General features: G+C 38.4%; 1 protein-coding gene and 1 long non-coding RNA gene across 2 annotated transcripts; one reads left to right on the top strand and one right to left on the bottom strand.

Annotated features, from left to right (window-relative positions):
- Nucleotides 1–7,081: 7,081 nt before the first annotated feature.
- On the bottom strand, nt 7,082–8,200 carry LOC311305707. The gene is made up of 4 exons (XR_014630051.1): nt 8,074–8,200; nt 7,525–7,577; nt 7,244–7,308; nt 7,082–7,142 (listed from the first exon to the last, which is right to left on the bottom strand). It is a non-coding gene; the product is annotated as an uncharacterized lncRNA (long non-coding RNA).
- A 7,134-nt stretch (nt 8,201–15,334) lies between these two features.
- nmt1b (N-myristoyltransferase 1b) lies at nt 15,335–22,051 on the top strand. Its single transcript, XM_084435172.1, has 12 exons — nt 15,335–15,451; nt 15,577–15,676; nt 15,768–15,912; nt 15,988–16,106; nt 19,576–19,667; nt 19,753–19,869; nt 19,949–20,119; nt 20,218–20,326; nt 20,822–20,992; nt 21,089–21,256; nt 21,438–21,575; nt 21,680–22,051. The coding sequence occupies exons 1-12, from the start codon at nt 15,390–15,392 to the stop codon at nt 21,698–21,700; spliced, it is 1,413 nt and encodes a 470-aa protein (XP_084291298.1). The 5' UTR covers nt 15,335–15,389; the 3' UTR covers nt 21,701–22,051.
- Nucleotides 22,052–23,023: the final 972 nt, after the last annotated feature.

Genomic DNA, 23,023 nt, shown 5'->3' with positions numbered 1-23,023 from the left:
TCTGTTTACCTTGCATCTTTTGTCATTTGAGGTAAAGAAAAAAAATACAAACTCTGTGAAAATTTAACTGTTTAATTTAATTTTCACAGAGTTTTTTTTTTTTTTTGACCAAACCCTTCAATCTCTGAATGTGTCATTTAAGCCCTATTCTATATCATTGTGGGTATTTGAAGGAATTTATTAAAAAATTTTGTGTAACAGTGGTTTGAGTTATCTTCAGGGAAATTGAACTTCGTTACTTTTTTTTCTTTTTTTTTTACTTGACAAGTTTTACTTGTCTGGCGCCCGAACAATTTAAATTTATTAAGTCAAATTTGATTTGGGGCTGCCACCGTTACAAAGCGCTATATAAATGAAGATGACTTGACTTGACCATTATATCTGAAGAAAATTTACAGAAATTCTTCTGGTCTCGGTTTTAATTGTAAAAAATACATAACTTCCTACAAGAGCTCATTAAAGGGATAGTTCACCCAAATATGAAAATTACCCCATGATTTACTCACCCTTGTCATGGAGTGGTGCAGAAGAAGACAAAGGAGAACCAAAAGTTCCAATAAAAACTTTTACTAACAATATAATTCATACATGTACATAAAGACAGGCAGAAGGTACACACACTTAAGACAGAGATCAGACAATGAATAAGGTAACACAAAGGGTTTAAATACATAGGGAAACAGATCAGGGAAACGATACACAGCTGACAAGACTAATGAGGAAACAGATGTGACAGATGAACTAATGAAGGTTACCGTGGAAACAAAGGAGTGGCGGGAAACCAGAACAAAGGAAGGACATCCCATTTAAGAAAACTAATGGAAAAAATAGTAGTGGCGCGTTTAAACTACTATCTTGAATATACATTAAAAAATTAAAATCCATTAAAGTCCATTAAAAAAAGTGTCAAACAGGGTTCAGGAAAAATATATCACCTACTGATGCTTTAGTCAAACTCAGCAATGAAATAGAAAAGACATGTTATGAAAGAGGTCATGGTGGCAGTGTTTTTAGATATTGAAAAAGCGTATGACACTATGTGGAGAGAGGGACTATTAATTAAATTGGATAAAATGGGAATCAGTGGGAGAATGTATAATTATATTATATATTATATATAACAATTAGGGTCAGAGTTGGTAATGGAATAAGTAAAGAGTTTATGGTTGACAGCGGAATTCCTCAAGGAAGTGTTATTAGTCCCATATTATTCAATATTATGATAAATTACATATTTGAAAATTTAGGGGAAAGGAATGAAGGTTTGTTGTATGCAGATGATGCTGTCATATGGAAACGGGGACATAACATATCATACATAACCACAGCTGTTCAAAGGGATGTACAAGTAATAGAACAATGGGGTATTGACTGGGGATTTAAGTTTTCCATACCTAAAACAAAGTTTATGTTCTTTACCAGAAAGAAGATCCCAGAAAGTTATAAAGTTATGTTATACAATCAATCAATTGAAAGAGAGAAGAAATTTTTATATTTGGGGATGTGGTTGGATGAAAGACTTACATGGAAACACCATAGAGCATATTGAAACAAAATGTAAGAAGGTTCTAAATCTAATGAGGATGATCACTGGACAGTGTTGGGGAGCAGATAAGCAGTCCTTGATGTACATATATAAAGCTTTAATAAGATCTACCATAGACTATGGATGTGTAGTTTATAGTTCAGCATGCACTACTTCTTTAAGAAAACTTGAGAGGATTCAATTCAAAGCTGTAAGAATTGCTTCTTATAAATAATGGGGGAATAATAAAGGCCTTCTGAAGCTAAACGATACGTTCGTGTTAGAAAAATATCCATGAACAAATAAACATGAACAAAAACAACAGGAAATAATGAGAAGCAAACTAAAAGTCCATGATAATAAAACTAAACTAACAAATGACTGAATATCCCTGACAACTATCTGGATAGCATCGTGAATGTTTATATGCTTGTCAGTGCATGGGACGCTACATATCATTTTGGTTTTAATTAGATTTTCCCAATAAATAGGCTAGAATAAACCTGGTTCATTTCGACAACAAAGCAATTGAATGCAACAAGCTCGTAATCATGACTTCTGAAGTGGGAATTTCCGATAGCACGCAAAGGCAGCATTAAGCCAAAATTAGGCCTTAATTCAATTAGGACATTTAAGTAGCTTTTATAAACATGCCTTTGCAAAAATATTACTGGTCTGCATCTTTGAGACAAAACAATGGCACTCACATATTTTAAGATACAAAAACAGGTCAAAAACGTATTTTAGTCTGTGACCAGGCTTAAGCCTTGTCTGTGAAACTGGGGGTAAGACTTTTACTCAAGTCGTATTGGAATTGGTGTCTTGTAACTTGTAATTAGTTCATTTTCGCTATAAGGTATCTGTACTTTTACTCAAGTTTAGTTTTCAGGTACTCTTTACACCTCTGCACTTCTGACCTTGTCTCGAACACGGCATTATACTTTTTTCATTTACCTCGGATGAGGGATGTCGTAGCTGGGAATGACCGACTTCCAGTATACAGGTCAGAAAACAAAGCTGGATGTGTCCAGACCAACCATTATTGTGCTTGCTCTTTCGGAATACAAACTCATAAAAAAAACTGTATTTTGCAAAGATAATGCCGAAGTATCATGTCCACAAATAGAGATTAAATAGTACTGTGTGTGCACCACTGAGTTTATTCAGACACAGACAGTAAACAGAAGTGCTAATAAACACTATAGTACTACTGTTTCACTACAGTTGATGCAATGAGTGGCCATATTGGATTCTGAAGTCAGGGTTGTTGCACTTCCCAGTCAAAACTCTGACTGTCTGAATGAGAGTCGTAGATCCAAATGCAAGCAAGCAGTTTATTGAAGACAGGTTGAGAAAGTGATTATACTCAAAACACCACGTATAGCAGGCGGGCGACCAGGATACAAATTCACAGGAGAGGATGAGTGATATGAATAAATCCAGCGTGGATGCCAAACTGGAACTGGATGAAGAGAACTCCAAACGATCTCCAGAAGTCTGGAAACACAGACGAGATTGAGGAAATAACTCCGTAAGGAAACTCAGGCACCGGAACTGGGTAAGAGAGCACAAACAAGACTGACGAACCGACACCAAGCAATAATCACTCCCGCTAGATATAGGCAGCTAACAACAGAAGTAACTAGCTGCAGCTGCGGGCTGATTAAGTGATCAGCTGGTTACTAAGCTACAAACAAGCACTACACACTCAGACCCCACACCCACAACAACCAACAGATACACAAAATGAACACACGGTTCGATGAACCGTGACAGTACCCCCTCCCCTAAGAGTGCCTCCTGGCACTCCCAGGAGAGCCTACCTGGCGATTGTAATCATCGATAAGGGAGTGATCCAGTATGTCCCTAGCAGGAACCCAACTTCTCTCCTCCGGACCGTAACCCTCCCAGTCCACCAAGTACTGAAATCCGCATCCCCTCCTTCTCGAGTCCAGAATACGATTGACCGAATAGGTGGGTTCCCCATCTACGAGTCGCGGCGGAGGGGGAACCGGGGCTGGCGGATTAATGTGTGAATGAAACACGGGCTTTAATTTGGAGACATGAAAAACGGGATGAACTCTCCTGTACGTGGGAGGGAGTTTGAGGCGGACTGCCACCGGACTAAGAATTTTGGCGACAGTGAACAGGCCAATTAATTTGGGAGCTAATTTGTTACAAACGGAGCGGAGAGGAATATTCTTGGAAGAAAGCCACACTTAACGGGAGGCTTTGACCGGTGGCGATCGGCCTGAGCCTTCGTGCGCGCTCCCACTTGGAGGAGAGTCTCACGGGCGGGAGGGCAGTGACAAAATCTAGCACAATGTGGGACCAGGATCTCGAAGGGACAGACAGCGGTTGGAGTAACCCATCCGGTGGACGATTGGAAGTCTTACCACGAGCACAGACTGAACATGCCAAAACAAAACTTCGAATATCGCGAGCCATGGAAGGCCACCAGAATCGTTGCTTGACCAAAAAACTGGTGTGATTGATTCCTGGATGACATGCTACGTTGGAACAATGACCCCACTGAATAACGTCGGACCGTAACCCCTCCGGCACGAATAAACAACTCGGTGGACACTCGGGCGGAGGCATTACCCCTTCTAAGGCCGAACGGACCTTCGACTCGATCTCCCATACGAGTGTGGAGACAATGAGTCTCTCAGGAAAAATGCACTCAGGAGTGGACAGGCGAACGGAGCAGTAAAAAATTCGAGATAAAGCATCGGGTTTGATGTTCTTAGAACCCGGACGATACGATAGTGAAAACTCAAAACGACCGAAAAAAAGTGCCCACCGAGCCTGCCTGGAGTTGAGTCGTTTAGCAGATCTGATATATTCAAGGTTCTTATGATCGGTCCAGACGATAAAAGGTACCCCCGAACCCTCTAGCCCAGTGATTCTCAACCGGTGGGCCGCGGCCCTCTGGTGGGCCTCGGAGCGCTATCTGGTGGGCATTTATTTTACATTTATTAGGCTACATTTAGTCATTTAGCACAGTGATTCTCAACCGGTGGGCCGCGCTATCTGGTGGGCCGTGTAGGCAGTGATAGACTACCCCCAAATTATTATTTTTTTATTTATTTATTTACAAATCTTGTTATTTTCTAATTATCTAATTGTTCTTATGAATTTATATGATCAAAAACACTCAAGTCAAGTCAAGATGCATTATCTAAAAGCTAATTTAGGTTTAAATATCGCAACACCAATCACGTCAGATTGAAAGTTGTTCTATCAGATGCAGTAACATTACGTTACTGTAATATGGATCGTTTTCTGAAAAGAAAAGCATATGTGGGAGACAGACCTGTGCAAGGAAAAGCTTCGAAGTGTGTGGTGAGAAAATATGACGCTGAATACATTAAATTTGGTTTTATAAGGGCAGTTAGGCTACTGAGGGGGTCGCACACAGACGAGAATCGCAGCGCCGCGTCTACAACTCGAGGTATCGAATACTGGACGCGCACTTTCTCAGTTTATGTCCAGCAATATTGTTATGTTTAAGGACATTACGAAATTAAGATAATGTCTGTACTGTTATGATTGCAATTAAATTTACAATTACAATTAAATACAATCGTTTCTGAGTCCGCAGTCTGAACACTTTACCTCAGGACGTAGGCTACATTAACTGAATTAATTGAGAATCTCACCTGAAAATCCGATCATTTTCATCCACGCAGCTGATTTTTGTAAATGAATATAAAACTAAATGTATCTTGCAGCACAGGGTGAAGTCAGTATATAGGCTACATTAACGAAGCTTTGAGACAAATATAATGTAGTAAATTTAATATAAAACTATGTAAATGGCGCTCTGTGGCGCAACAGGATTTTCAACAGAATCTTGAGCCATAGCTGGCGCTGCGGACAGACGCCGCCGGTGTGCGTACACTCAGAAAATAATGTGTTCGAATTTTAAAGACGTGCCGCTGCGCTTCTCGTCCGGTGTGCGACCCCCTTAAGCCGATAAGGCGCATGTGGAGAAATGTTGTTGAATGTGGATTCAGGTGTTGAATGTGGAGAAATGTTGTCAAATGAGGCGCTAAAACCATCAAAGCTGCCGAGACATATGAACAAAACTGGGCTGTGTTGGGAAGCCAACATAATATTGTTTTAAACAGTCATGTTCATATCGCTAACTGTATTTATAAATTACACTTACAGTAGGCTATGTAAATTGGGGTGAATGAATTTTGTTGAACATTTCGTATCTATACCACGAATGTTATTTCTCGTGCCATTTATACGCCAAAAATAGTTTTTGCGTGCATATGATACGCAGTTTTCGCGTACATATGATATGCACTGTATGGCGTGTAATACGCACGCACTCCCCACCCCTCATCCTAACCAAGGGTTTTCAGTGCGTAGCATATGCACGCAAAAAAACATTTTTGGCGTATAAATGGCACGAGAAATAACATTCGTGGTATAGAGATCATGTTGCAGCGAATAGAGAGAATCCCCTCTTGTGTGTCTGACCTGTTGTTACAGGTATGTTAGCCTGTTATTGTTACAGGAATGGTTACTGAGTAAATTTGCAAAGTCTTTTTGATACAAGGACAGTTTTCATCTACACTGTTAGACTTTTCAAAGTTTTTTTACAGTAACTTACTGGCAACACTGTTGCCAGTAAGTTACTGTAATTAAGATTTACAGTACCTAACCGTATTTCAGTATACAGTGCATTACTGTAAAAAACAAGCTAATCAGTACACTACTGTTATTGTTATTATTTTTATTTGTACTAAATATAAATTAGATTTCATAATTTTGATATAGAATTAATTTTATTTTTATCCTACATAAGTACTACTGACATTCAAATCAGTTAGACAAAATTATTACGAAATACATTTTTTATTTTTATTTAAAACATTTCATATACATCACAAAATGAATGTGGAATGAAGTGTTACATTTTTACACATTAATGGGTGAGTTTAGGGTTTTGTGTTAAATTTAACTCATTCATTGTGTTAATGATTTTAACAAAGTAAATATGTCAGAAAGGTTAGCACAAAGATGTGTAAACGTGATAAATTAACACATTATGTGCTGTCCTTCACTGCACACATTGTTAAAAAAAAGTACATAAAATCCTAAACAAACCGTTAGCATTTGACAAAATGATTGTGGAGGCATTGGTTGTTTAGCTTTATACAATTATTATAATGAAATATCAAGGGGGGGGGAGGAGACAATTCCATATTATTTTTTTTATTTTATTTTTTTACATTTTTATTATTATTTTTACTAAAACTTAAGAATATATATTTGTAAATAACTTTTTTGTCAATAGCATTTGCAAACATTTCAGATGAACTCAATTAAATTATGCCAGATTAAATTTTAATACTTACATATCATAAATTCTGTCCAAAGATGCTGAGATCCATAGAGAGAGAGACTGAAATCGATGTTTTAGCCCATTCCAGCTTGTTTGCAGTGGAGGGGTCCCTGTTTGAGACAAATACACAGTAAGACACATGCAAGACATCACTGAGTGATGATCGTTCTCCTTCCTACAGTAGTTAACCCACCTGTGTGCTGATATTAGGACCTTCCTGGTCAGGTGGGACTGTAATGGTAGAGAATCTTCTGCCTAATAAAATATCAAAATAATGTAAAAATATATATAACCTTCAGTTGTTAAAATGCTAGATTATGTATGAATGAATTAGTGAGTTTTACTGCAATGCTTACCTGGATACATTTAATCTGGTGAGACTGAACATAGAAAATGGTCCATCTTCTGATTGGTTCATTTGCTGTGTAATAAATATAATGTTAGACATGATGCAAAGGTAACTTAGCCTATTTGATATAAAGTTAGCCAATTTTATAGAGATTTTATAAGATATTGTATGCTACCTGCACCAGTGGCTCCAAGGCACTTAGGCCTATCACATAATGCTAATCATTTTAGCAAACTTGTGTCAAAATATATATTAAAAAAAATTATTTCAAGTACAGTTTAGGCTTACCTCAGGAATCTTGCTAGACACCATGGTGCGAATTGGCGCTTTGTTGCAGTTGCCTTTAAACACATACAAAATTGCAGTAAATATTAAATTCCTTTAAATATATATATATATATATATATATATATATATATATATATATATATATATATATATATTAAAGGAATTTAATTAATTTAATTTAATTTTATATGTTATAGTTTGCAAAATAATGCTAAAAAAAGAAAAGAAAAGAAAGGTGGCCGCTAGCCATAAAACTTGTTAGCTAATATACAATGTTATTTTCTCAACAGTAGGACAACATTAGCTACAACCAACAGAATTTCACACATTAGTTAATTTAATGTTAATGTAAACTATAAGCGTTGCTCCTTGGCGTATTTTAACAATTCAATAATCTAACAATTTAATAATCTAACAATGTCTGTAAAATGAAACGTTAGCACAGTTTACCGTGGTAAAGTTCGTTACCGCCATGTTGACGACGAGTAACGTTATAACATAGGTTAAACTGGGCACAATCCTGTCAACACACACAGAATGTTTTTTTACCTTGCTTGCTGGTCTCTCTCTCTCGGTGAAGTGAATTCCGTCTCTTCCCCGGGCCAGACACGAACGGCGCGATCCAACAAAAGACAGTCAGAACCCAGTGATATTACAACCTCCGGCGAGACACGACAAATCCCAGACAGTGTATATGCGCCGTTATATTTCTGACGTACTCCGAGTCCAAGCGCTCGCGTTATTTCTGACAAGGGACAAACAGGTTTGCATTTTGCATAAATTGATCCAGTCGCTTCAATGTGTCCAATATAGACAGCCTTTGACTGTTATAGCGTTGTAGACACGCGGTATAAGGCAAAAATTAGGAAATAAAAAGCACGATGGAATAGTGCCAGTCAGAGAGGCCGTTATGTCAAATACAGTAGTATACTGCAAATTTTAAAAATACAGTAAGTCTCTGTATGTGGTGTTATGTCAAATACAGTAGTATACTGCAAATTTAAAAAATACAGTAAGTCTCTGTATGTGGTGTTTGACGTCACAGAAAATTCCCACGATGCAATGGGAATCACAGTTATTTACTATAAAGAGAAAAAGCAGTATAATACTAGAAATTACAGAAAAGTCTAACAGTGTATATAGCTGACTTGACCTAGTCTGCTACAGTGGCATAACAGATTAACAGCAGAGTATATCTTTGTACTTTTAGAATTTTCTGTTATTCTGTATTCATACTATCATATGTGTGTGGAAAGGTGGTCCTCGGAATGTTTTTAAACACTCATTGGTGGGCCACGAGTTGCAAAAGGTTGAGAACCCCTGCTCTAGCCAATGGCGCCATTCTTCCAACGCTAGTTTGACTGCCAGTAACTCTCTGTTACCAATGTCATAATTACACTCAGCAGACGATAAACAATGAGAAAAAAACGCGTAAGGGTGCATCTTATCATCCGTGGGTGAGCGCTGGGAAAGAACCGCTCCTACCCCCACCTCTGATGCGTCAAGCTCCACCACAAACTGACGTGATGGATCAGGGGCTACAAGAATGGGAGCTGAAACGAAGCGGCTCTTGAGGTTCGAACATTTCTCCGCCTTGACAAAAAGCCCATTCTCTAACAGCCTCTGGAGCACTCGTCTGATGTGCTGAACGTGTTCCTGGAGAGAAGAAGAAAATATCAATATGTCATCCAGGTAAACATATATGAACTGATCTACCATATCTCTCAGCACGTCATTCACGAGTGCCTGGAAAACTGCAGGGGAGTAAGACAGCCCGAAAGGCATGACCAAATATTCAAAGTGCCCCCTGGGGGTGTTAAAAGCAGTCTTCCATTCATCCCCCTTCCTTATGCAAACCAAATGATAAGCATTACGTAAGTCCAACTTTGTGAAGACGGATGCTCCCTGTAACCGCTCGAAGGCTGAAGACATCAACGGCAAAGGATAGGTATTCTTTACCGTGATGTTGTTCAACCCTCAGTAGTCAATACACGGTCGCAGAGAACCATCCTTCTTCCCCACAAAATAGAACCCTGCCCCCGCTGGAGAAGAGGAAGGGCGAATGAACCCAGATGCCAGAGAATCAGAAATGTATTTCTCCATGGCCTCCCTTTCTGGAGCAGAAAGTGAGTATAACTTGCCTTTAGGCGGAGACATACCTGGCAATAAATCTATAGCAGTCATAGGGACGATGCGGAGGGAGAGAAGCAGCCCGGGACTTACTGAACACTTCCTTCAGGTCAAGATACTCACGTGGCATGTTAGATAAATCCGCGTGTTCATCCTGAAACACAGAACAAGACACAGAAGAACATGCAGACATTAAACAAGAAGCATGACAAAATTCACTCCAGGAGAAAACAGAATTCCCGCGCCAGTTAATATGCGGGTTATGGAGTGCCAGCCAGGGATGACCAAGCACCACAGGAGTAGAAGGAGTGTCAATCAATAGAAAGTCAATGTTCTCTGAATGATTACCAGAAGTGATCAGTCTTAAGGTGACAGTAGAGTGTGTGACGGAGGGTAGAAGTTGACCATTAAGTGCAACCACAGAAATGGCTTGGAGAGCGTCACCAATGGTATCTGGAGTCTGTGTACCAGATCAATATCCAAAAAATTACCCTCGGCTCCTGAATCTACTAGAGCCTCACAGTCGAAATTCTGAGTCTGCAGTCTTAAACTTACTGGAAGATGAGTGGCAGAAAAGAGGATTCAGTCCGTGCAATCCCACCCGTCAGTAACCTCTTACCTACTAACGGGTGCTGTCTTTTATTGGACACTGCAGTGCAATGTGACCGGAGTTTCCACAATACAAACATAATCCCCACTCTCTCCTCCTCTGTTTCTCCCGTGATGATAAACGAGACCTGCCCAGTTGCATGGGGTCTGTATCCAGTCTGTAGATAATTACAAATATCTGGGATTTTGGATGGATAAAAACCTACCATGTTGATTATCTTGCAAAGAAATTAAAATTCACATTGTTTTTTTTGTATAGGCTAATGTCTTGTTTTTCTTTGGCTTCAGGAAAACGCTTAGTTGCTAGCCTTTTTCTGTCACAGACTGATTATGGGGATACTATCTACAGATTTGCCTCTATGTCTACCTTGTCCAAACTTGACCCCCTTTATCACTCTGCTCTCAGATATGTCACTAACTCTAGTTTTAGGACACATCATTGTATACTGTACAGTTTGGTAGGATGGTCATCCCTTCATTTGTGCAGGCTTGAACATTGGTATATTTTAATTTACAAGGTTATTTTAGGAAAACTTCCAAATTATTTAAATAGGAAATTTTTATCATTTCAAAGCTGTCATAATCTCAGGTCACATAACTGGCTACAGTTTAAAGTGCCGGCTATCAGAACAGAGGCTGGAAAGCTAAGCCTGTTATATTATGGCCCTTGATCTTGGAATGATGTGCAGACCAAACTCAAACTACAATCCCTCATCTCTTTAAATGATTTTAAACATAGAATAAAGGAGTTGGTCACTGCTAATTGCAGCTGTTTTGCCAATTCTACTACCACTTAACTCCTTATTAAACCTATGATTTAATAATGTTGTTTCTGTGATCAGTACTATGTAGGGTATTATGTAATACCTAAATGTTTGTGCTGTTGTGCTGTGTTTCGGTGTTGTATAACATCTTGTTGTGGAGACTTGTTTTGTTTTGTTTTCTGTTGTATCATATGATGGTTCCCCTTTGAGAGAATTGGTATGGACCTCATCGGGCCATTAGAACGATCTGGACGTGGGCATCGCTTTGCATTAGTGCTGGTGGACTATGCAACACGATACCCAGAGGCAGTGGTGCTCAGCAGCATTTCAGCAAAAAGCATTGCGGATGCACTGTTTTACAAGTGGGAATCGCCAGAGTGGAAATCCCGACAGAGATTCTCACTGATCAAGGCACGGCGTTTTTGTCACGAACATTACGCAAACTTTACGAATTATTGGGCATTAAATCGATTTTCACCAGCGTCTATCACTCACAAACAAACGACCTGGTGGAACGATTTAATCACACGTTATAAACCATGATTCGGAAGTTCGTTAACAAAGACGCCAAAAATAGGTCCCGCAAGCCTCCACAGGGTTTTCTCCCTTCAAGCTTCTTTATGGAAGTCAACCCCGTGGGGTTTTAGATGTGCTGAGAGAAATTTTGGAGGACGGACCTTCAGATAGCCGAAACGAAATTAAGTATGTGCTGGACCTAAGAAGAAAACTCCAAGCTTTGGTGCGGCTTTCTATGAAGAATTTGTTACAGGCCCAGGACAAACAGAGCCGGCTGTACAACAGGGGAACCAGATTACATGAATTTACACCGGGAGAGAATGTACTTGTATTGCTTCCTACGTCTAGCTCTAAATTACTGGCCAAGTGGACCAAAAGTTCACCAAAGTTCAATCTCTCGCTCTGGACCCCGGAGGAGATCACCTCTCGCCCTTACAACTCACTGATGTAGCTAGATTACAAGTAGAATTTGCAGACATGTTCTCGCCCCTGCCTGGTTGAGCGAATCTCATTCAGCACCATATTGAGCCTGGCCGTGCCGGGTGTGGTGTTGCGCAGCCAGCCGTGTCGTTTACCTGAACACACAAAAAAAGTGGTTCAGACTGAATTAGAGGCGATGCTAGACATGGGGTTTATAGAAGAATCCCACAGCAATTAGGCGAGCCCGGACGGCTCTGTACGATTCTGTGTGGATTATCGCAAGGTGAATGCTGTCGAAATTCGATGGATATCCAACGCCGCAGGTTGACGAATTGTTTTATCGGCTTGGTTTAGCTCAATTTTATTTCGACACTGGATTTAACAACAGGGTATTGGCAGATACCCTTATAGCCTAAATCCAAAGAAGAAGAAAAAACAGACTTCACAACGCCATTTGGATTGCACCAATTTGTTATGCTTTCTTTCGGATTGTTCGGGGTACCGGCCATTTTCCAGCGTCTCGTGGACAGGATTCTCTGGCCACATGCTGCATATACCGCTTCCTATCTGGATGACATTATCATCAATAGTAATGCCTGGCAGCGTCATATGGAGCATCTGCGTGCTGTCCTGAGAGCGCTGAGAGTGGCCGGACTGACAGCCAAACCAAAGAAGTGTGCTGTTGGGCGTGTGGAGGTCAGGTATCTGGATTCACGACAGGTGCGTCCCCAAGATCCAAAAGTAGGTGAGGCACTTCCTGAGGCTGGCAGGATATTACAGAAGGTTTGTGCCTAATTATTCAGACCTTACCAGCCCGCATACTGACCTCACTATAAAGGAAGCACCAGATCCGGCCCAGTGGACGGAGCTGTGTCAGCAGGCTTTCACCCAGGTAAAAGCTGCTCTGTGGCAGGCCGCTATTACACTCCCCTGATTTTTCTCTCCCCGGTAGACGGTAGACGAGTGGACATAAGTAGGTCAAGTGTGTAAGCCCGACTAAAGGTCCAATGGTGGTTTTCCAATGGTACGGGTGAAGGTTTTTTGTCCGTTACTGTCTTTCCTCGTGGCCAAGTAATCTGATTAAATGAAGAAAAAAAATAAAAATCATATGAATTAACTCGTTATTTCATCTGACTCCATAAATGAAACGGTTTTAATGATATCTGTGCATCATTAAATGTGAGCAAATGTTTGACTATTCTTTTTAACTCTTTACTGAAAATAATGTCAGAGTCACTTAGAATAAAATCAAATGTTTACCATTTATTATGTCAGGTAAATGTATCATGCCAATTTCATAATCAGTTCAAAGATAATAGATACAAAACATAAAATGCTCTGGAATAAAGAGAGAACCTTGACATTATAAAATACATGATGCAAAGTGTTTTGCATACACTTCACATCACGGGCTGTCTGGGTTACAGAATCGTGCTGAGCCTCTTGTTGCATTTCTTTATATAGCTTTCACATGGAAACATTTGCTAACGATGGGAATTTTAATTCAGAGTTTACACCTTTTGGGAGGAATTTGCCTGGAAGACACACCCTCCTTTGTGTACAAGTTATCCCTAAAACTCTTAATAACTTATTACCTTTTGGTTTACCTCTTTGGGAATGAGACATTTGTACCAGTCGCACTGAGACATTTCAAATGATACCAAACATGTATAATACTGTATGATAATTGTTCACATTAAACCATATAGATTTTTGGGTGAATTTCAGGTGATCTCAGCATGAGAGAGAGGGAACGGGGGAATGGGGGGTCAAGGGAAAAAGATGTAGATTTGGATTGCTTAGGTGAGACTTGCCTCTCGAATGGTGATGCTAGTTTCACAAGAGAGAGTTCAAATGTTAATTTCCAGAAAGGTTCTTTGTCTTCTCAGGGAGAGGTGGTTCCTCAACTAGACTGCCCGGTATTTTCTAATTTCTCAAGTCTTACAAGTGCAAACTGAAAAACAAGTCTTGTTGCAATAATTGGCGTGGAGAGACCACATAAAAGCCACATGGAAAGAGGAAGCAGACGGAGAGAGACTGACTGAGGACTCATGCCTGCTGAAGGCTCTGGACTGGTGAGCTGCGTGTGGAACTATTGTGCACTGAGACTGAGTTTTTTGAAGCGCAGACTTTGTTTTTCGTTTGTGAACGAAAAAGTGAATAAAAGCAAGAGCCTCAGTAAAAGCAGACCCTGACTTCTTCCTTCCTTATCTTGACATGCGTAACAATAAACTTTCATGATGAAGAACTGCAATGTCATGTCAGTGTGATTGCGATAGAGATGATAATCAAAACCAAACAGATGTTTTAGTTTTTGGCTGACAATTTAAAATGTATATTATTTTCAACCTTATTTTCAATATAAGAGCAATTTATACTTGAATGTGCAAGGCTTCCAGTGTCAGTCGCTTCCAGTTATTTAAAAAAAGTTTATTGTGCTTCTTGATGTTCCAATAACGTCTTCCTCTGGCATTAAAAAATAAACAAACTGATATTTTTATATAAATATAAATTTTAAACAAACTGAATTTACAAAGTACAAAGTATCTTCCAGAGATCACTGGAGATTATAGTAAACACAACCACATAAACTTAGATGAGACCGGACAATGGAGCACATGAAACTGAGGGCTTAAATACACAGGGGTTGATTAACTGAAACAGAATAGGTGTTGACTGATTAAGAACCATGGAAACTAACTTGCAAATCAGGCAGGCAAAACGGGAACAGAACAAAGAGAAAACAAAACCAAAACAGGCTACACATGACAAATTGAAACAAATTAGGTGAAAAATGTCAAGAGGGTTAGGGGTTGGTTAAATCAATTACATTTAAATAATTTAATTTTAAACAATAAATCATTCCTGAAAATCAGTAATACAAATACAGAGTTGAATAGTTAGTGCTATAAAATAGTACATACTGCTAGTACATAGGCCTACTACAATAGAGTTTTAGATATGCAGTCCTGGAACTGCAGCCACTGGAATTGCAGTATCATGTTACTCATCTTGACAAATTATAGCAAACTAAACCTTTTAGTTTACAAAAAAACTTTAAAATCATATTATTTTGTTATGATGAAAAACGCAATAAAAGTATTTTCAAAGTATTTTCAGTTTATCAAAGTATTGATAAGGGAAAAATATATTGCCCCAGTAAGGCTATTAAATCTAGTTGAAAACAAGTTTATAGGAATTTTAACACATTACCCTTAATTATGCAATCTAATGGTTTAAACATTACTAGTAATGGCTCTGAAAGTAAGCCTGAAGTGTTACGCTAAGATAAGTGATCATTGTGTGTGGGTGTGGAGGGCAGCTGATTGGTAGATACTCATGTTGGAGGCTGGGTGTCTCCCTCCTGCTCTAACAGCACATTAAGATAAGCTCCTATAGCACAAACACCCACAACTACAGAGCTGAATGATCATTTCACTGGCTGCTCCAATGCCCGAAAACACTTTCATGGCCAAGCAGAAAAGCCTGTAAGTGCTGTATCTATTCATTGTCATTTCTCTCTCTCTCTCTCTCTCTCTCTCTCTCTCTCTCTCTCTCTCTCTCTCTCTCTTTTAATTCTATTTTATTTTGAAATGTACTGCTTTTTAAACAGCTTAGAGGAAAACAGGGGTGCTGAAGACAAGAAGAAGAAGACAAAGAAACACAAGGACCAAACATGGGCTAAAGAGGGGCCACAGGACCCTTTCGAAATGGTAACTAATAATCTATGTCTGTCTATGTGTATCTTTTTATGAGATGTATGAGTATATTTACCTGTTTCAAATAACTTCAATATGTTTCCAGCTGGACTCTCTTCCTGAGGAGAAGCAACAAGAGATTCAAAAAGCCCTGCACCTGTTTTCTTTTGGTCAGGGGCCTCCAAAAAGTCTACTGGAGGCTCATAAGCACACATACCGCTTTTGGGATACCCAGCCAGTCCCTAAGATAGGTATGATGGACAGTGCACATCTAGAAACAACATTACCTGTGTGCATCTCTACAAATGGCATTCATTCTCTTTTAGATGAGGAAGTGACATCATATGGACCAATTAAGTCAGAGATGCCCAGCGTTCGAGAAGAGTCGTACTCACTGCCACAGGAATTCATTTGGGACACGCTCGACCTGGGCAATCAGGAGCAGGTGACAGAAAGGACTTTTTGAACTAATACAGTCCCAAAATTATTTATTGAACAGATGGGAACAAAAATGTCATTGAAATCCAGGGATGGACAAAGTATACTTTAGCTAAAATATAGATGTCTTGATGAAATACAAGTTTATGTACTCTTTTTCATTTTCTAATGTAGTAAAAAATCTAATTAAACTTAAAAGTACCAAAAGTAAATAAATGATAAGGACTACCCTTGTCAAAACACTTACTAATTATTAATTATTAATATTATATTATCTCTGTAATTATTACAGAAGTAATATACTTTAAAAGAATATATGCAAAATGAATGTTTCCGAACACTGATTGCATGTTATTTAAAATTAAAGGAAAATGTATTAGTTTAAATTTATACTCAGTGAAATTAAGAGTGCTTTTTTGACCCACTTAAGAAGAAATTTAATACACTTTTATATGTAATTTCATAATTACTTGGTGTCTTTGAAATATGGTGACAGTATATTACTGAATGATGTGACAAGTATTTATGGTACTGTAAAGTAAAATTTTTATTTGACCTTTATTTTATTTGACTTTTTAAAAGTAAAAGTGTTAAGTGGTAAGTGTCTTTAAGTGGTTTAAGAAACATGAAAGTGTAGGCCTATAAGTACACGTTCTTTTTAAAATATAACCTTAAAGGCAGGGTAGGTAGGACTATATAAAAATAAAAGATCCAAATTTGTTAAAACTTTCTATATATATCAATACATAATTAAAATGTAAGTACTCTGAAAAAAAGAGTATAAAAATCAAGTGACTCTAGACCGTTTAATCTGTATTAAACACAGCTCATTATTTCGATTCGGGACGAATCAAAGGATTGGCTTAGGCGACTGTCACTCTCTCTCGCAACCATGGCAACCACCCTTTTGCCACGGGATCTGCCCACTTGCGCGCGCACGTTTGATTAGAGGAATTCGAGAGGCACGGAACCTAGGAATAGCAAAACAATGGCAGAGAAAGAGCAATCAAAATTCACATTACCGGCATGCAGTTAGTGAAGGCAAACAAGGCAAAAAAGAAGACAGTACAAGAAAAGGTAATGAACAAAAAGTCTTTGGATAAACAAAGAAATAAAACGCCTGTCAATATCATCGTGGCTTTCCAGCGACCACCCAGTCCTCAGCCTCTACTTCCTCGGACCCTAGTTGCATGCCACGGCCTCTTGCACGACCTCCTGCTTCGCCCTAAAATTATTTTTATTTTACAAAAGGACATTTTACAAACCTACGTTTTGCGCATGTGCTCCTGCACGCACTTTTCCAGTCACAACACAGCAATCAGAGGAGGACGCGCTGAAAACTGTAATGCTGTTCTCTTCCTTCATAACTCGTACTGAGAATGTTTGAGTTGCCGAGGAATTTGTGACTGTTTCAGCTGTTCAACCACATCAAATTTTCGTAATTAGTAAGTCCGTGCTTTTTCTCTTTTTGTTCTTATGTGCTGAAGGGCTGCTGTGCCTTGGTGAAACAGTGTTTGTACGTGAAGAGCTCTTTTCCAAAACGCCATAAACCTAAAAAGCTTCCTCAAAGATCCAGCAAAAGTAATGATTATGAATGTGTAAAATATTGCAATAAGACATTTTAATTGTTTATTAATTTCTGTGTCGGCTGCAAAGATGAAGTTGACGATATTTGATTCGCGATCTTCGCAGTAGGCTAGTGAACACATGCACCAGAGAAATGCACATTTAGGCTACATAGTTTTATTTTGTTTTGGATGGTTTTGTTTAGAACCAGATTTCTGTAAATATATTCCACATTTTTTAGGCCTGTGAGGCGAGGCTACGGTTCGGTTCACGATGATATAATCTCCAGTTCAAGCACCTTATGTTGTGATTGATAGCCTATATTTACTTTATGTATTTAATCCAGGAATGAAAATATTAATGAATTAATGAAAAAAATATATATTAAAATTAAGATACAATTAATACAAAACGAAATTCGTTTTAAAGAAAGGCTTTGTGCTTTCTGTTTTGAGGTCTCTGTTAAAGTTTGAAAGTCTTAGTGCAGCTTTCAGAGCGCTCGCGTCCATAATGGAGAACTGTCAAGTAATATTGTTTTTTCCTCATAAATGCAAACACGAAAAATAAAAGACAAAAACTTTTTTTAAAAGACAAACCATAAATTTAGAAAAAAAAAAAAAAAAAGATGGATTTATAGCGTTTTGGGGGAAAAATGAATGGATTTATACCGTTTTGAAAATGTTTTTTTTTTTTTTACTTTGAATTGATCATCAACAATATTGTTGTTTGATTTAATAATCACTGTTGCAAGAAGTGCCTAGTTACGTTTTTTTTTTTTTTTTTTTTTTAAGTGGAAAAAGTAGGGGCTGCCACAGATTATGTTTAGTTAGCTCCTTTATTGTTTTTTTCTATAGCCTAGAATAATATAGGTCAAATGCAGCAAGTCAAAAGACCAACTGGACCTTCTTTGCCAGTTTGCTCACATTTCTTTGAAGGATGGAAAAAAAACGCCTGAATATCGATATCTAGATATTGGAAAAAAATATCGAGATATTCATTTTTGTCAATATCTCCCACCCCTACATGCAGAACACCATATATGTTATGAATCTTACACGAAATTCATCTTCATCACAATATAACTGATGGTAATGTAAAAAAGTGTATCAATGCAACCTGTTTTTAGCTTATATAACTAGCTCGTTAGCGAATCAAAATATATATATTTTAAATTTACCAATATCAATATGCTAGCTTGATAGTGAGTACTAAAATACATCTTATTTGTTTATATTCATAAGCAATTAGCGTTAGATTTTTTTATTACATGTGATTCTGACATGATGTCACTACATGCACTGTGCTCCTTCCTCTCTGCTTGTCTCAGGTAAATAATGCGTCTTCAGCTCAGCGGTTGGAGTCGCGCGTTCATGTGTTTTGGGGGCGTGGCTTTGGAAGGAGCCCAGAAGGGAGGGGGTGGAGTGAATGGAAATAATGAACTGTCTTTAAAACAGTCCTGAGAGGTCTACAGACACTCGATTTTTATACTTTCTTTTTCAGAGTACTTACATTTTAATTATGTATTGATATGTACATAAAGTTTAAACAAATTTGTAAAAGAAGTTTTTTAGACCATTCCTACCTACCCTGCCTTTAAGATTTTAAGAGTATTGTAAGTGCACATTCAATATAATTAAGAACATTTATTTTTTATAAGGGTACTGTTTATTATGTTTTTGCTCTTTGGTATACTCCATCCTCCTGCTCAAAATACCTGTTTTAAGAGAAGGCAGTCTGATGACACCGTTGCACAGATAGGATAAAGCTTAAATAGAATTTTGCATTTCTGCTTTCCATTTTTCGCATTTCTGCCCATGCACCAGTTGGGAACTGCAGTAAAAGACAAACGATTATCTTTATCTTCAACCCTGTAACTAGTTTCCTCCTTATGTTTCTCTATGTAATTGTAGCTGAGAGAACTTTGTGATTTGCTGAATGAAAACTACACGGAGGAGGATGACAACACACTTCGTCTGCACTACTCTCCACAGTTCTTGCTCTGGTGTGTTTGATCTCTTAATAGTTACATCAATATGATCACAAACAACTGATCTTATAATTTCTCTATGTTTTTGCACTTATTGCAGGGCTCTATGCCCCCCTGGAGGGCAATCACAGTGGCACTGTGGAGTCAGAGTAAACTCCAGTCAAAAACTAGTGGGATTCATAAATGCCATTCCTGCTACTATGAAAGTATTTGACATGTAAGTGAAGAATTTTTTTCAGTTGGTTAAAATTATTTAAATCATTTTGGTTGATACAAATGACAAAGATGCTCCACAGAGAGCTAAAGATGGTGGAAGTGAACTTCCTGTGCGTGCACAAAAAACTTCGCTCAAAAAGAGTGGCACCAGTCCTAATCAAGGAGATCACCAGACGTGTCCATCAGCAGGGTATATCTCAAGCAGTCTACAGCACCAGTGCGGTCCTACCAAAGCCTATTGCAACCTGCAGGTATGATGGAAATTGTCAGGATGTTTCTCTTACTCCCCCAGTTTTATTTGTGGTATTGTTTATAACCAAATTCTGTTATTCTTTATGGTTGTTAAAAGGTACTGGCACAGATCGCTGAACCCACGCAAGCTGATTGAGCTGAATTTCTTCTCTCTCACTCGTAACATGACCCTGCAGCGTGCCCTCAAGCTAAATCGGCTTCCTGAGGTCAGACTGCCCTACTGAGTCGCTAATTTTTCCTGAATTAATTTAAAATTCTGATTGTCATTGAGTATTGATTTATTATGTCATTGAGTATTTTTTAAAGTAGTAAATTGTTTTACAATGTTATGAAATTATTTGAAATTAATTTCTCTATAAGGCATATAGTAGGTGTAAACAGTGATTAACAAGAATAGAAGTATCAGTATCTTTCCAAAAATCATAGTAATCCTAAACTGTCTGAAAACAAACAAAAAATAAATAAAAAATGTGTGGCTAGTTTGGAGCAGTGGATCTCAAACCTTTTGACTTTGAACAATATTTTTTACAGGTTTATTTCATTTTAAGCTCATATTGGTTTGTTTCAAAAATAAATAAATAAATAAATAAATAAATATAGTGGCATTGTCTTTGTTTGGAGTCCTTTTGAAGATGTGAGAGAAAGTATGTACATCTTTTAACTACACTAATAATCTCTATCCTTATTTTCTGTTACAACAGACAACAAAAACTACTGGCCTTCGCCCCATGACTGCGCAGGATGTGTTAGTGGTTCAGGCCCTTCTGAGAGAACATCTAAAGGCTTTTCATCTCTCTCCTGTTCTGACCCTGGAGGATGTTGAACACTGGCTTCTGCCTCAAGATGGTGTGATTGACACATATGTTGTGGAGGTCAGTATGATGAAAAGGACCTTTCAACTCTCTCATTCAGACATCTATGGTAGCTGTCATGTGCTGCATTAATGCCACTCATATGTCTCTATGCAGAGCATGACCGGTACAATAACTGACATGGTGAGTTTCTACACTCTTCCCTCTACGGCTCTGAACCACCCTGTGCATAAAGGGCTGAAGGCAGCCTGTGTTCTCTACTGCATTAGTAAAGCCACCCCGCTGCTGCAGCTAATGGAGGACACCCTTATCATCTGTAAAGCAGTAAGTCAAAGAACATATCAACACAATACAGCTGAATATATCGATTGTGCCTCGTATGAGGATATTTACTGCCCATCTGTCACATCCAAACTACCCTGGCCTATAGAGTCATTATGCTTCTTTTAATTGTATAGTTTGTTCTGGTCTCATGACTTATTGTGCTGTCCGTTTGTCTGTTCAGAGGGGGTTTGATGTGTTCTCTGCAATGGATGTAATGGATAATAAAGCTTTTTTGGAGCCACTTAAGTTCAGAATGGGAGAGGTACACAAACAGTATTACCTCTACAACTGGAGATGCCCTGAAATATCCTCAGACAAGGTAATCAAACATTCTGTGATAGTTTAAATTTCTTTTTCTTCTTCGTTCTTTTGAAGGAAAAGTGATAGATTTAATTAACTGATACTGTGTATTCTATGTTTCAGGTGGGTGTTGTGCTGAAGTAATGGCAGTTTGCACCACAAATGTGCAGTGAAATGACATAAGCACAAAACTCAAATCGTATGGAAGTAAAATAATGTCAAATGTTTTTGAAATAAAAAAGCCTGTTGAATTGCACTACTTGAAAAAAATAGGCATTGCATTAACCATGCTTGCATTTTAATGCATTGTATTTTTAGTGCTTGCATTTTTATGGGCTGAAATTCAACATGGTTGAATATTTAAGCTGTGAATATTTCAATTAAAAACATTTCAAACACATTTTCATTATTAAAAATTAAATAATCCATATTCACCTTTCATATTTCACTTCCAAAATATTCAAACTGTTTAAAAATACAACCTATAATATTCAACAGGCAATTTTCGGTCCATTTTATTTCGCTTTGCAAATTCGCTTCCACAAATTCAGTGGTTCAAATTCGACAGTAAATTCAACATTGACATCCGGGAACTGCAGGAAAAGCAGTAGATTACAGAGCATACTCTCCATCTGCTGTTAGTCAACCCCACCAGCAGGTGGTGCAAAAGCGCTTGTTGTTGACGAAGACAGAGCAACAGTTAGAGCAAGTCATTCATTCATAAAACTCATTTATAGCAATGTAAGTGTATTTGTGATTATTATGACGGCTGTTTTATGTTAAATTCAGTGTCTTCACGGTTACTTTTCCTGTGTAGCCTACATGCATCTTCCTCTATCGTGAACAAGATTATAATGTTATTCCCCGATGCGGATACAGATCCAATGTTACATTTTTGAGGTTGACATATATTTCTCTTGGTTGTTTAGTTGCCTTAAAGGTAGGGTAGGTAATCCTGTTCAGAAACACTTTTTTTTTATACTGGGTGAAATGGTCCTTCCATCCTGATAGTAGTCAATACATTATGTGTTTAGAAAAAGGAATGAAAAAAATCAGACCTCTGTAGCAGCTGCAGGACAGTAAAAACTCTGACCAATCACTGCCATTCGGTGCGAATGTAAAGAACCAATCAGATGCCTTCATGTCTCGTGCCCGAGCCCCACTGCGCGCGCTGCCCTGCGTGCACTCATCACATGTCACCGTTCCCGTAAATATTCAGCTCAAAGCACCTGCATGCAGTCAGCGAAGGCAAACAAGGCAAAAACTACTTCCTCGGACCCTGCCCGCACTCTTGAACGACCTCCTCTGCTTCGCCCTCAACCCCGGACCTGTCCTCGAACCGACGATGCGGTAACTTACTTGTCTCCGGACTCGGAGTGTACGTTAGTCTTCATTAGAGTCAACAATGTTTTCATCATGGAAACTCTTACATGCAAAACACCGTATATGTTATGAATCTTACACGAA

This window comes from Rutilus rutilus, assembly GCF_951802725.1.
Source record: "Rutilus rutilus genome assembly, chromosome: 16".
Lineage (NCBI taxonomy): Eukaryota > Metazoa > Chordata > Actinopteri > Cypriniformes > Leuciscidae > Rutilus > Rutilus rutilus.
This window is presented reverse-complemented; position numbering and strand designations above follow the sequence as displayed.